The following is a 15,525-nucleotide window of genomic DNA, read 5'->3' on the forward strand; positions in this document are numbered from 1 at the left end:
GCTGACACACACTTCTGCACCGACAAACACATCATGCATTCCCTGACATGAGCATGCAGCGCCATGCTAGAGCGCACATCACAGGCCGCTGAAGAGGTACGGAGATTGCGCCCTGGAGTATCATTCTTTGGAAACTCAAGGGCCCTCCAGCCCGGAGCAGTCGTCTTTGCTCAGAGCCAAAAGGATTTGGTTTGTGTGGGTGTGTGTGTGTCAGCCTTACCTGAAAATCTCCCTCTTATGGAGACAGAAGTTCACTTGTTCTAATGCACCGGTTTTGGTGATTGGCTCCTACTCTTATGTCTTTTGATTCTTTTCTTCCTCTCTCCTCCCCATTCCTTCCTCTCCTGTCTTTTTAAACTGAACGACCTCTATCACTTCTGTACAGGGCACAGGGGAAACGGTGGAAGTTAGGCAGCAGGTCAATGAATATTAATAAGACATTTTACACTCCTTCTAAAGGCCAGGCACGACACTTCTTCCCCCCTCTCCCAGTCCTCTTTCTTTCTCTCCTTCTGCTCACCTTTTCCACACGGTCTTTCATCCCTCCTGTGATATCACTCCATCCTCAGTGAATGAACAGAATGAGTTGTACTCAACATTGACCTTATAGGCCCCTTGAGGCCACAGAACCAAGATGGGTTTTTTTGCCTAATAGCAATGCATAAAATAGCACTTTTCAGTCAGAAACAGCTCTGACACTCTTATCAGCAGACAACCCAAGTATTTTTTATTATTATTATTATTATTATACGATTTCAGCCACCTTTAAAATATTTTATAATATAATTAATTAATTTTTTTACATGAAAATGGCTCAGGATTTATTTATTTCGTTATAAAAATGAAAATCAAATGAAAATCGTACATTATAAATCATTTTAATTATGTTAATTGTAATTTATAAATAATGAGCTCAATATATTTTTAAGTAAACTGTAAAAGTCCTTGCACACCGAGTCCCAAATTCTCGTCTGAAAACTTTCTTCCGTCATGAAAAAATTCAGGTCAGTTTCGGCTTTTCTGCATTTTCCGCCACCGTAGCAAGAATTACCACAGGTGTTTTGACAATTCAGAGCCACCGAATGACGAATACGAAAAAAAACGCATTCGAAAATCTCAGTGTGCAAGGACCTTAATATTCTATATTTATATACTATTAAAAGGAATGTATGTTTTTATTTATTTTTAAATAAACAGTACTATTTCATATTCATTTAATTATTATTATTATTATTAATTATTAATAATTGTATTATTTAAAAAATATATATATATTTGGTTAGCTTTAACAAATAATGCCTAACTAAGAACAATAATAATAATAATTATTATTATTATTATTATTATTATTTAAAAACTAATTAACTAAATTAGCGACATTTTTAATTATCACATGGCTTGGTTGAATTCTAATGTAGAATGCGGTGTGTTATTTCTTGATAACAGACCGCTGCGAAGTATAACACACCGTTGCCATGAAAAACAGAGCGTTGCTATGGACGCAGGATTCTAACCGTAGAGACGGAACGGACCATTTTCTTTAGCGGAAGCAATACAATCGTTTTTAAATCAATAAACTCCTTTTTAAATCAATATTTTGTGTCAAATTATTGATTTATTTGGTAGGTAGCCATGTACTAAGCGGGATAATGTAGAGCGAGGCGGTTGTTATAGCGAATACAACCCCTTCAGACTGATTCAAGATCATGATCAGCCTGTCGGGGTTGTGTTCACTATAACAACCGCCTCGCTCTACATTAGTGTACCTCATCTGTTGTTGTGTTCTGAATGCTGGACCCCAGAATGGGATTCTTTTGTGCTGATGTTCCCTTCAGGATGCACGACTATCTTAACCAGCCTTGCTTTTAAAAGCCATGTCTGTACTGGTCCAGAAGTTAGATCTGCACCTGACCAGCACAAGAATAAACCATCCAAGCGTGTAAATTCATGCTAGTCTAAGAGAGCTATTTCTGCAGGTTATTCATAGATGTGATGCAAAACACATTTAGGATTTAGAAGAACCTTTGAAAGGTGCATTAGTATTTCTCTGTTTTTGGCTGAAAATGTTTCTAGACCTCAAACTGAACTTATATGATGAGTTTGAAGTCCTCACATGGTCCTTCCCGTCTTCTGATGTTCAGGCCCAACTGAGTCTGTCCTCTTCCTAAATGTTTCATCCTCAGACCACGACCCGGCGGAGTCTGAGTTTTACAGTTCCAGCACGAATCCCTTTCATTTGATAAATAGAAAACAAGATTTCAATTATGGAGTAATCCCTTTTAAGGGCTCATCTCCTGCATCTCCTCCCTGCTCTGAGCTCAGGATGGCCTTAATTTATTCATTATGCATAAGCTATTTATTATTCATTTTCTGGTATTCTGTCTGCACATACTCTTCAGAGCGGTGTTATGGAGAGGAAATCAGAGAGAGATGAAATGTCTGTTTTTTATTTGAGCCACGTCTGGCTGGTTTGGTCAAGCACTTTGCCTTGTTATGATATCTTTCTCTCTCTTTCTTTCTCTGCTGGTTTTAGCCCGATGGCAGAACTGACCGGAGATCACTCTCAGAAATTTGCTGAGCGTTGTAATTGACTTTGGCTAGGTTGGAGGCCAGAGGTGCTATACATCTGTAGTTATGCCTCAAAAAGACTTATGATCTAATCCCAGGGTCGGCCTGTATTTTATCAATGTAAGCTGCCTAAATACATAATGTGTGTATGCTGATGATTTGCATTTGCAGGTTTCTCTGAGATTCTGTGTGGTTAGTGCACATGGTCCTGCAGCAGTGAACCACCAAGACACAGAAACTGAATGAGAGAGAACTTAATGGGATAGTTCTCCCAAAAATAGTTGGGTCCAATGTTGTTCTTGTTAGTCTTGTTTTGGACATTGTGTTATAGTGTGAGCAATGTCAACAGTGGCAATGCTGTGGCAAAAATGTGTTTGTGTTCCAAAGAAGAAAGTAAGTGATTCTCTTTTGGAATGACATGAGGGCGAGTAAATGATGAAAGAATCTGTCTGTCTATCCATCTATCTATAGTTCTTTCTCTCTGTGTCCTATGTCGTGTTATCTATTGTTGTATTTGTGTTTATATCTGTCTGTCTATCTATTGTTCTATTGGTTAGTCTGTATCTCTATCTATTGTTCTATCAATCTCTCTGTCGTTCTGTCTGTCTGTCGTTCTATTTTTCTACCTGTCTGTCTGTCTATCTATATCGTTCTATTATTTAATCTCTCTATCGTTCAGTTTACTATCGTTCTACCAATTTATCAGTAGTTCTGTCTATCATTCTGTTTATTGTAACTGTCTGTATGTCTATTACTGTCATTATATCATCTATTTTTCTCTCTATCTATTGTTCGACCTATCTGTAGTTCTGTTTGTCATTCTGTCTATCATTTTGTCTGACTATGTCTATTGCTCTCTTTATCATTCTATCTGTCGTTCTACCTATCGATCAGTTGTTCTGTCTGTCATTCTATCTATTGTTCTATTTGTCAATCTACAGTACTGTGCAAAAGTCTTAGGCATGTTAATATCCCCACCCCAAAAATGTCCCCAAAAATGGTTTTAAGTCAGTTATTTATATCTTTTGCTGTAGTGTGTCAGTAGGAAATATCAGTTCACATTTCCAAACATGCTTTTTGCCATTAATTGTAATAATCCAGTGAGATTTGTGTATGTGATTACATGAAGAAACAGAAGAAACTGAGACAGACTAAATCCAGAAGAACTGCGGGAACGTCTCCGAGACGCTTGAAGAAACCTTCCTTGTGCATACACAAATCTCACTGGATTATTACAATTAATGGCAGAAAGAGTGTTTGGAAATGTAAACTGATATTTCCTACTGACACACTACAGCAAAAGATAGAAATAACTGACTTAAAACCATTTTTGGGGACATTTTTGGGGTGGGGATATTAACATGCCTAAGACTTTTGCACAGTACTACTGTATATCTCAATCTATTGTTCTATCTATTTATCTATCAATCTATCTGTCGTTCTATTTTTCTGTCTATTTATATCGTTCTACCAATCTACCTGTAGTTCTGTCTAGCATTCTGTTTATTGTATTAACTGTATGTATGTCTATCGCTCTGTCATTCTATCATCTATTTATCTATCTATTGTTCGACCTATCTGTAGTTCTGTCTGTCATTCTGTCTATCATTTTGTCTTTCTATTGCTCTGTTTATCATTCTATCTATCATTCTACTTTACCTATCTATCTGTAGTTCTGTCCATCTTTCTGTCTGTCATTCTGTCTATCCATTGTTACATCTATCATTTCAATTCATCATAGTTGTTCAACTCATCATTGTGTGTATTGTGTATTTTAGCATCACTAGAATGCTCTATTGACCAATCAGCACGCAGGATCTGGGAACTGGCAAAGGTTAACGTGGGAGTTTTGTGCAGCTGCCCGTCTTCAGCTGTTTTCTCTCTATCTCTATCTGCTCTGAACTCTTCCTTTCAGAAAAAGAGTTGATGTTAATGCCCGGGAACTCTTTTTTTTGTTTTGTTTTTTTCGCCCACCTTTTTTCCTCCATTTTTCCTCCCCCTCCCAATGAGTGGCTGTCTGTTGCCTCTCAGATCAATTTGCCTCTCAGCAACATGGGCAGCTTAAACAACTTGTGAATGCGTGTACACGTGCATGTCCAATTCTGTTTATGCGTTGATGTGTAGACCTATTCATGAGCCTACATGCACACTTGGACTAGCTATGTCTAGCCATGGCAGATTTGGCTTGTTATTGTGCATTTATTGTGTCTAAATACTACATTGATCAATAGAGATCCATCTCCTCCTTGGCAAAACTACTTCCTGTCTCCTTCCTAGTGCCGTCTTGACAGATTAGAAGCTTTGTAGCCATTGAAGTACAAGCGTGCCGTAAAACAAAAGGGACCCACTCTTGTTCTGTCCAGTTACAGGCGGGTAATTACCAGCCAGCCATCTCTGATGTTTACAGCAACTGTCAATGCTAACCGTCTGCTCTTTTTGCATTTAGATACATGTGGCAAAACAGCTGAAGAAGCCCTTTATATTTCCTTCAATATGTTAGTTCTTTCCACAGGCAGCCTTTTACTATTTGGTGCTATGCAACTAAAAGCCCCTCACAGTTCGAGTGGTGTGTTTGCGTGTGTGGGTAGGCAACAATTAACGGTCACAGGCTGAGATGGAGCCCAGCCGAGCTTAAAGGAGCTACTTGCACCAGCACCGCAAATCATTGTATATGAGAATTTACACACTGACAGACACGAGCACAGATGCACAGACGCACACACTGAACTAGCCCTTAAACGTGCAGTTGTTGTGTGTCTGCGTGTGGCAGGGAGATTTCCTGCAGGTGGGGGAGAGCTGGAGTGGGCGGACGTCTTGAAGTGTGGCGTAGTTTGATGGCATCGCCGCAAACTCGTTCAATTTGTCTAAGGATCCCCCTCCGCACGCACACACACAGATTGTGTTTTGGCAGCGTGGGCAGATGCTCTGAAGCAGGGAGAATGGTTGCACCAGCGCAGGATCTCTTCCTCTCCCCTGGGGTCTGTTTTAAAGGATGATGGGATACTGGAGGGCGGAGGATGTGTCATTTTATTTTATTCTCATTTTTCCCTCCTGCCCTGGCACTGATGTGCGTGGACGTAGTTCAGTGAAACAGACCCGCTTTATTCCACGCTTTGTCCTCTTCTAACCTGCCTGTCTCTCTCGTTCTTTCTCTCAGAAGTGTGTGTGGGTGATTAGAGCGTGGATCTGTCTGGCTTTGCTTTTAGCACAAGCTGTCATTGCTTCTGGTTTAAGCATATATTCTACTAAGTGTGCACTGACTAATGTCTCTTGGGGAATTTTGCATTTGGAAGGTGAAGATGGCCACAGGATCCCTTCGACTTTGTCACTGATTAGCTTATGAGTTTTTCGACCTGCCATCCACAACTGAGAACGTTGTCAAGGACATCGATGAAGCTTGGCAGAGGATTAGGCATTTGAAGTAACACCTCAGAGAAGAGCAAATTTCTCTGCTAAAACCCCAGCCTGCTCTCTCCACTGAAATTTCCTGCTTTACAGAAAGGGTCCAAATACTTTTCATTTATTTCCAACTTACTTAAATATAGTTAATTGAAATAAGGGCTTATGAAATGCTTTTTGTACACAAATCTAAGTTGCGACCCACCATTTACACTGAGAACTTTGTCAAGGACATCAATGAAGTTTGGCATAAAAATCACTTTTGTAGCTTTTACAAAGATTCGTTATTCTAAAGTTATACAGTGCTTTAGAACAGATACAGATACAGACTATGCAGTGTTATTTTGCATTTGATAATTCAATTTCTGTACATAAATACTGTGACTTACCTGAAAAACATAGGCTGAAGCACCATTTCATTTGTATCTTTGTTCTGTTGTATTTATCTCTGCTTTTAATATTTTTTTATTTTCTATGCAGATTCACTCCCCTACAAAATCATTCTAGAATGAATCATTCTTTCCAAATTCATCTTATGAAACTGTTTGCATTTCGCAATATTTATCGCAGAAAAACAAAATATCACAATGTCAGTTTTTCCCAGTATCGTACAGCTTTAGTTATTATGTGTTTGTTTTTGTTTTCTAACCACAACATTTCAATAGGGAACTGAAGGGCCTTGGTTTGCCAACTCATTTTATCCAATTAGAAGAGAGACTGATAGTTCTCGCCAATACAGGCTCCGTTTAGGTGTTGTCTCAATGGGTATTCTCAGATCATAATAAATGTAGGTCAAACATGATTGGCTGTAATGAGTTTATTAGGCAGGTTATTAATCGGCTGAATGTGTAGGATGGTGGGTGAATGGAATTATGGTGTTGAAAATACTCAGGCCGAAGTGTCAGCTTAATTGATTTTCACATCAGTGAATAACGGTGAGACAGGAGACAGCGAGAGAGTGAAAGGAAGTGTGGGAATTAGAGAGATTCATGCCAATATGATGAAATTGTTGCAATCTGTTCATTCATTCCATATGTGTGTGTGTGTGTATATATATATATATATATATATATATATATATATATATATATATATATATATATATATATATAGATTCAAGAAAAGTGTTAGTTCAAATAGTCATGATGCTACTGGCATGTGTATAGACACATATGGACACATATTGTGTGTTTTATGACCTCCATCACAATGGCAAACCAAATCAGTTGCCATATCCCAACTTTTTTTTTTTTTTTTTCTCCTCAGTCATTTCGATGTGTGTTTTGCCCCCTTGAGTTTTTAGCTATTTTCTGTAATTTCTTGGAGCATGCTGGTACCATGCCATGGAATGGCTCTTTGACATTTTTTGTTTTCCCCTCAGAAATCAGACATTTTCTCAGCTGTTAAATTGTGCTCCCGTTGCACTGAAGGGAAATTAATTACTTTCTCTCCCCGCCTCCCTCTTTTGGAGGAGAACACAAGAGTCACCACAGGGGACAATTCACTCCTTTTGCCATAGAAGTCTTTCCATTCTATATGTGTGTGAGTGCCAGTCTAGCCATTTCAAGTCCTCTCTCTTCCTCCTTCCATCTTGCTTGCTTTGTCTTTTCATGTTTAGTCCTTCTGCTATCCGTGCGTTCTTTTGCCAGCTCTCTCCATCTGTAAACATGATGTCTTACCTTTTAGTGCTGTAGCCTGAAAGATGTTCTGCCTCTCACAGATTTAGTCTTAGCTTATGATTAGCTGATAAGCCAAATACTTTATCTTCTGCCTTCAGTCTCAAAGATTTGCATATTTACCACATAGGTCATGCATTTCAGAGTTGCACTTGGTATATAGCTGTTTGCAGTCCTAAAAATCGGGGAGAGAATTAGTGTTTTCAAGCCATAGATTTCCTCAGGAACTTTTAATGAGCACAGTGCCCTCCACTAATATTGGCACCCTTGGTAAATAAAATAAATTGCATTGTTTATCCTTTTGATTTTTCATTTAAAAAAATCACAATATTTTATCATTTCATTGAAGTAAAACAGTTGAAAGTGGGGGGAAACTCACATTATAATTTTTTTTTTTTTTTCTCCAATGCATGTTAGCCACAATTATTGGCACCCCTAGACATTCTGATGAGTAAAATATCTCTGAAGTCTATACTTGGGATGCACTGATACCACTTTTTCCAGAACGAGTCCGATACCGATACGTTCATTTTTGGTACTTGCCGATACCTATACCTGTATTTTCACTGTATTTGTAATATTTAAGTGTATTGGGTAGAGAAACCAAAATAATATGATTCTTATTTTAATAATAAACAGTGTTTGGGGTTTTTTTTCAGGTAGTCTAACAGTGCATTAAATATAGATGGATATTTATAAAGTTACAAAACTTATTCCGTTAATAGCAGTGATTGATTTCTTTGTCATTTGTTTAATTAGCATTAAAACGCAGCAGCAGGTTTATTAGGCTGCTGTCACTTTAAGACCGAATGCACGGATCCAATCTGATACTGTCTACATTCAGTTGAGATATAACCGACTAGGTTTGCTAGATACTCGCTAAGATGGGCATTTGTGTGAATTCGTCCATTCTGAGACGTGGTTTTCGGGGGGCGCGTGCTCCGGATGTTTGCATTAATGAAACTTATTGACCTGCAAAAGTTCTATAATAATGTCGGGAACCACTTGTTATACATAAATCATGCAAAAGTTCTTGTTTTACTTGCATATACGATTTGGTTTTAATCCAAACGACACGTGTGCTGAGTGAACGATCCGCAATCAAGAGCATTCAACAGAAGTCTCTCTCTCTGCTTCCCTCCCTTTTCTTAGTGTGAGATGAAAGATGTCGAGAATGAAGAAAAGCGAAACTCCTTGTTTCTGGAGCTGTTGGAGTCCAGCAATAAATGGGAGGAGTTTCAACACCTTATGCTCCTCCTACAGGCATGGCCACCAATGACTGACAAGAGCAGGTGAGACTTTGGTGCTGATTTTCAATTTACATTTTCACTTAGAAAATTGAGGCATAAGCTTTTCATTATCGCAAAATAAACCCTAACAGGATGATCAGGACAAGATTAGACCTGATATTATCCTGCAGGAGTTTATTTTAAAATAATAACCAGCTGAAAGTACATTATCCTACTAATTGCTGAGTTGGAATATTTTATTATGTGAGAAAGAGACTGCATAAGAGTGATAAGAAAAACATGTAAGAGATTGGTTGCCAGGGACAGCTGTCAGATATACCGTTTAGCGGTCATTATATTAAATGTCTGACCACAGAATGCCATGATTAACCAATCAGAAACAAGTATTTTAAAGAGACCTGTGCACAAAAATCCCTTCAAATACAGGTATTTAAAGCAAGCTGTTTTCTCATTAGATGTCTTTGAATTGGACTGCTATTAGACCATTAAGTGTGATCGCAGGTTTGATTGAGGTGAATTGTTGTGTATTATATAACTGAATGAGTTTTTGAGGTTAGTCGAGGCTGCCAGAATGTGCGCTGATGATCGGAGAGCCGTTGCGGATCCGGATCAATAGACAGAAACAGCGGATATAAGCTGGCTGATTATGCATTGTGCCACACTTTCAAATAGCTTGAGGCTTTTTGTTTTCATGAAGAGTTTTGAATTAACATTCTCAGAGAAGAATACAGAGCGTTTGTGTGTGTGTGTGTGTCAATGTGTCCATGTGTGTTTGTCATTATGCTCTTTGGCATTTAAACAAAATGTGAGTTGGATAAAGGCCAAATGTAGAGGGGATAAAGGAGAATTTGACTATACATTCATTTGTTCAGGGTTCACAGACATTCATGTGTGACCATGTGTACCATTTGTGATCACACAGTGTACCGGGTGTGTATCTTCACTTAAGATTTGCACATTTGCTGTCTCCTGAACACCTGTGTTGTCGCTCCTCATTCTGTCGTGCTTTAGTAAGTCCCAGAAAAGGCCATCCTAATGGAAATCTATTTAAATCGACACACCACAGAGCTCTGGGTGGCAGCTCTTTCTTAGAGGATACATGATACTGGCCACACCATGATCGTTTTAAAGTATCTCTAATGTTTTAGAGTTTTTCCCCTCAGAACCTTTGCTTGCAAAGTCTTAAAGGGATAGTTCACCAAAAAATACAAATTCTAAATGAAAACGTCATACATTTAATATTTTTTTCATTTAATTATTCTCTTAACAAGAACTAAAATATCAAATATATAATAGCCAAACATAATTGGCTTTTTGCATTTCTCGTAACCAAACACGACATCCGCCAGTGCCAGTGAGATTGGAGAGCTTTGGCAGCTCAACTTAAATTTGGAGGCTTGGAATACGCTGTATGAGTTATATAGACCATTTTATGGCACCTTTTATTGTGCTTTTATAGTTAAAATCGTCGTTTTATAGAGAAGATCTATGTGAGGATTCTTCAAAATTCTCCTTTTGTGTTACTCGGGGGAAAAATGGCAGCATATGGGTTTAAAAATAACATGAGAGTGAGGACATAATGAGAACATTTTGCATTTTCTAATGAAATGTTCATTTAAGGAAGTTTTCATGACCAATCCATGTATCCATTAACTACTGTAATGAATGTAATTTAGGTTTCCAGGTTCCTCATTGTCACTGTAACTGTGGATTTTGTTATTATCTACAATAACTGTGGAAAACATTCTGTGTATGAAAGGCCAACTTCAATTATAAGATGAAATTGAGTGTGCGCGATTGATTATGATTATGTGTGTTTATCTCAGTCGGCAGTGGAGTTTGTTAGAAAGCTCCTCTCATCTCTCATAAGAAGTCAGGAGATAAGCATATGCACTGTTTTATAGCTGCATGCATGTAATATGCCATGATAATTATGATTGGATTTCTTTTTCATTATACAGATCCTTTTCTATTAAAAGTTTCACGGTACCACATGAACTCATGATTCGCTTTCCATGTCATTGCATGTTTAGCACTTGGCTTGTGTGTGCGTGTGTGTGTGTGTGTGTGTGGTCTTCTGAACACCTTTAAACACATTTGTCTCTCTCTACACAGGCTTGAGACAGAGCAGAACCCCTGGGTGTGTCTCACATCCGCCCTGCTTACACACTCCTCCAGCTTTTCCCAAATCAACATCGGGAATGAGGTTCTAACCATGTGCCGCTCTCTTTACCCTACCAAACACAAACTTAACCCACAGGTAAGACTGTGGGTGTCATCGTCACCAAACATTGATGGCATGTGCTTAGTGTGAGTTAGTTTAGTGAGTGTGGCTCTGCTGTGTTGAGACGTGACATTCACACTTCACTTCCATTCTCTTTTAGTGCATTGGGAACATTTGCTCTCTGTTGTTGGACGCCGGTCTAAAGCTGCCTGCTCTGAAGTTGATGACAGAGAGCGAGGATGAGCATCTGCACAAACTGACCCAGGATCAGATCAAAAACATCACTGATGTAAGTCTCATTCTGACTGTGTTCTCTCTCGTAGGCCCCACAATGTTGCAGATGGCCCAGGAACCACAATGTGGACTTTTTTTGAGAATTCGATAGAATAAATACCTGCAAACTAGTCGCTTTTCGGCGAAAATCGCCGTTTTGAATGGGAAAATGTCATCCACGTGAATCGTGTAGATCCGAAGAGTTTTTATTTTTTTAGGGGGTGGGGGGGTTTCATCACGCGAGTCATTTGGCCAATCACAGTCAAGATAACGGCAGCGTCTTCATTGAAAAGCCCCTGGCTCACTGCAGCTTTCCCGCGGATGAATTCAAGTTAGTGAACATGTTTAACATTAACGTTATAATGGAAAGTAAGCTTGTCGGCTAACTTATCAGCTAACGTAAGATCAGCAAATTGTGTTGTTAGCTACAATGTTAGTTCAATGTGAAGGATTTTGGCAAGGCTATCTCATTCCACTGCACAGTGTTAATTTTCGTTGACGAATGATTTTCGTTATTATTTTCATCAACGACACCGAGACAATAAAGTAAATTATAAAAGCTAGTTTTGAATGACAAAAACTATGACGAAAATCTATTGACATTTTCGTCAACGAATAAAAACTAGACGAAAATGTTAGATAGTGACGATTTGGGAAGCGATCCATTCAGAACTGATAGTAGATGCGCACATTTGTACTGTACTGTGCTGATGTACCCAGCGGGACACGAGTTGGCATGCGCTGCATGTCTCATGTCTCATCTTTCTGTGCGCACGCACACACCCGACCCGAAGCGTGCAGCCATAGACACCTATACAGCGCGTTTTGGAGAGTATTCACGTAAAATACGGTTATGTCTTAAACAGTTGTGAGTGTATCTGTGTGTGCATCAGTGCTATTCTGGATCCGCATGTCATTGGAAATGATCCGACGTCTTAAAGTGACAGTGGCTAATAAACCTAATGCAGTCTGTGTCCTTAATATTGATCAAGCAACAAAAGAAAAAGAAAAGCATTCACTGCTCGTTAATAGCTTTAATAAGGATTAATTATATGTCTGCTTGAAAGAATAAATGATGTATGCAAGTAGTTATAAAGAATGCATATAGCCTATCATTTATTAAAAAGAAGACTGTGTTCTACTTTAGGAAAAGTGGTTTTATTTCATTTTAAGATATTTTTTAAGTCACAGTAGTTAAATCTGTATCTGTATTGCATGTTCAAACTTTAAAATCAATTATATGAACAGGTTAATAGATGTTTTATCCGGGAGTACATGGGTTTGGACATTTTAGAGACATTCTAAATGAATGCATTACAATTGAACTAAACCCATTATATTTTAGTCGACTAAAATATTATTGTATTTCGTCGACTAAAACTAAAACAATTCAGATGACTAAAATATGACTAAAACTAAATGGTATTTTAGTCAAAAGACTATGACTAAAGCTAAATCAAAATTTGCTGTCAAAATTAACATTGTTATCTGATTTTTTATGCATATGTACGAAATGAAAACGAACACGTAATGAAACAAGACCCATTGGTGTCTGGTTTAATGGTAATGAGTGATCGAAACACCTGCTCTTTGGTGTGGCCCAAAAGAGGCACATGGCAAAACAGAGAAAACGGGCCCTTGAAAGGCTTGCCCAGGCCAAAAGAGTAAAAAAAAAATTTTATTGGGGGGGGGGGAGGTTATAAAATGTGTCACCTTTTTCAGACCTTCTGAGTTTGCAGGTATGAGAATAGCTACATATATTTTCCCATCTAAACCATGGTGTTGTGACTTCCACACTCAGTCTAACCAGTTAAAACGGAACCCTGTTTTTGTCAACTGAGGCTGTTATAGTACATTTTGAATGAGCTTTTATTTTTATATATTAGTTTAGTTTAAGTTTGTCACTTTATGAATTTTAAATATATTTAACATTGGCACGATGCTTAATCAGCCAGTTTATATTCGCTGTTTCTGTCTATTGATCCGGATCCGGAACGGCTCTCCGATCATCAGCGCACATTCTGGCAGCCTCGACTAACCTCAAAAACTCATTCAGTTATATAATACACAACAATTCACCTCAATCAAACCTGCGATCACACTTAATGGTCTAATAGCAGTCCAATTCAAAGACATCTAATGAGAAAACAGCTTGCTTTAAATACCTGTGTGTATATATTTTAAATATATTTAACATTGGCACAATCAGCCAGTTTATATTGAAACTAAAAAAAGAAATGTTATAAATGTTATATATATATATATATATATATATATATATATATATATATATATATATATATACAGTATATATATTACTACTGTAACTGTTTGTTTTTTTTTTGTAATTTTAGTTCTTCATCTTAAATGATTTCAGGTTGTTGCCATAACAACATTTCTTTTTTTAGTTTCAATTAACAATAACACTATTGTATTGATTATAATGAGAGCGATGTAGCCACATTGTTCACTTGCAGTGTGGTGTAAATCTATTTTAAATAGAATTAATCAATACATTAATCAGATTTAATTATAAAAGGTTTTAGTGACGTGAACATAGTTGAGAAGTTCACAGATTGGAGAGTCTTTTAAAGTCTGACCAGACCATTTTAATTCATTGGCCCGTTGTCACCCTGCATTTTCTAAAGGTGACCCCCAGGTTAAATGATTCAACTATTCCTGTGTTAATAGCAATAATGAAAAAAGGAGATCAGTCATGACCCGTTGCAGGACGAATCTAACGGTCAAGGGTGTATTCTTGTCAGCCAGCCACCGCTGTCACTAGTAATGTGGATTCAATTAAACTAAACTGACTGTTGACACCAGAAGTGACTGTGAATCAGATAGGAGCAAACTTGCATCTGACCGTAACCTCTATCTCTCACTGACTGCAGGTCAGATAAAAGCCAAGCCTCACAGCACCATTACTTAATTTATCCTCTCAGGTCTGCTAGAGGGCCAGATAAGCAATGGCTACACATTAAAACCAAACACGTAGACTCTTTCCAAAGACCTTCGGAAACATGATTTGATTAATTTGCATTTTGTACATGCTTTTAATCTAAAGCAACTTACTCCACACTAATTTCTGCAATTCCCTGGTATCTGCCGAGGGTTAAATGCTTTGCTCAGCTGCACAATGGTGGGAAGTCTCAACAATGAATCTGCATGCTTTTCTTTTTTTTCCGTGATTGTAAGGAAAATCTGCTAAGTTAAATATGGTAAAAGTGCTGGGAGTACTATACTCTTAAACTGAAACCATTATCAAACGAACCAAAAATAATGCATTTTGTTAACCTTTTATTCTTAGTGATATTATGAGAAATCAAATTTGACCAGAAATGACATTTATTAGAATTATGATGCAAAAACAGTATTTCTGAGCTTAAAAGGATAGCCTTCATTTACACATCAACAAGTGTAAGTATTCAGCAAATTGACCCACCAAGTCACTGTGAAACAATGAGGACCAAGCCAGGTCAGTTACTATTGCATTTAACCCTCTGGTGCTCTTTGGTCAATTTTGACAGAAAAAAAATTACATTACATTTTGATTATTTAAAAATTATAACTTCATTGGAATGGTTTGAAATTTGTTGACTTTTGTGGCACTGGCTTTGCAAACACAAAAATTGTCCAAAGAAAATGGACTAAATGGTCACAAAAATGACCTCCCATAGGAAATGAATGGAACGTACCAAAAACTTGTGGCTGAGTGCACTTGCATATCTCTCGGAAGGATCTCACTGTTCAGAATGAGTGACGAAGTTTGTTTTTAACAAGGTCCCTTATCATAGCCTGATCATAGAGCACAGCTTGAGCTGCTACGCTACCACCACAGCTCACCGCGATGCTGTTAGGGTTCACCTAAAAATCCAATCAGAAAAAATCAGAATCCAAAAACTGACTAGGGAACTGACTGGATAAGCTGGGTCTCAGAAGGATCAATTAGAGCTCACATTCTCACTGACTCTAGATCAGATAAACCCATGAAACTGAGAGCAGCTCACTTAAAATGAGGGTAATCTCCTTCTCTCGGGGCATGGGTGATGTTCTTTCATCTCCAAACCTGGCAGAGAGATGGAGAAAAGCCAGAAAGAAAGGAATAGGTGAATTTGGGTATGTTGTTGGCTTT

At 38.0% G+C, this 15,525-nt stretch overlaps 1 protein-coding gene across 2 annotated transcripts in view; it reads left to right on the plus strand.

Annotated features, from left to right (window-relative positions):
• The window catches only part of nbas (NBAS subunit of NRZ tethering complex), a 194,546-nt gene that overhangs the window by 160,290 nt on the left and 18,731 nt on the right, over nt 1-15,525 (plus strand). For both annotated transcript variants that reach the window (XM_079887640.1, XM_079887641.1), the window contains exons 49-51: nt 8,796-8,935; nt 11,009-11,153; nt 11,278-11,406. In XM_079887640.1, coding sequence (XP_079743766.1) covers nt 8,796-8,935; nt 11,009-11,153; nt 11,278-11,406 — 414 coding nt within the window. The remainder of the gene's footprint in view (nt 1-8,795; nt 8,936-11,008; nt 11,154-11,277; nt 11,407-15,525) is intronic.

The sequence above is a fragment of the Squalius cephalus genome (genome assembly GCF_949319135.1).
Source record: "Squalius cephalus genome assembly, chromosome: 12".
Classification (NCBI taxonomy): domain Eukaryota; kingdom Metazoa; phylum Chordata; class Actinopteri; order Cypriniformes; family Leuciscidae; genus Squalius; species Squalius cephalus.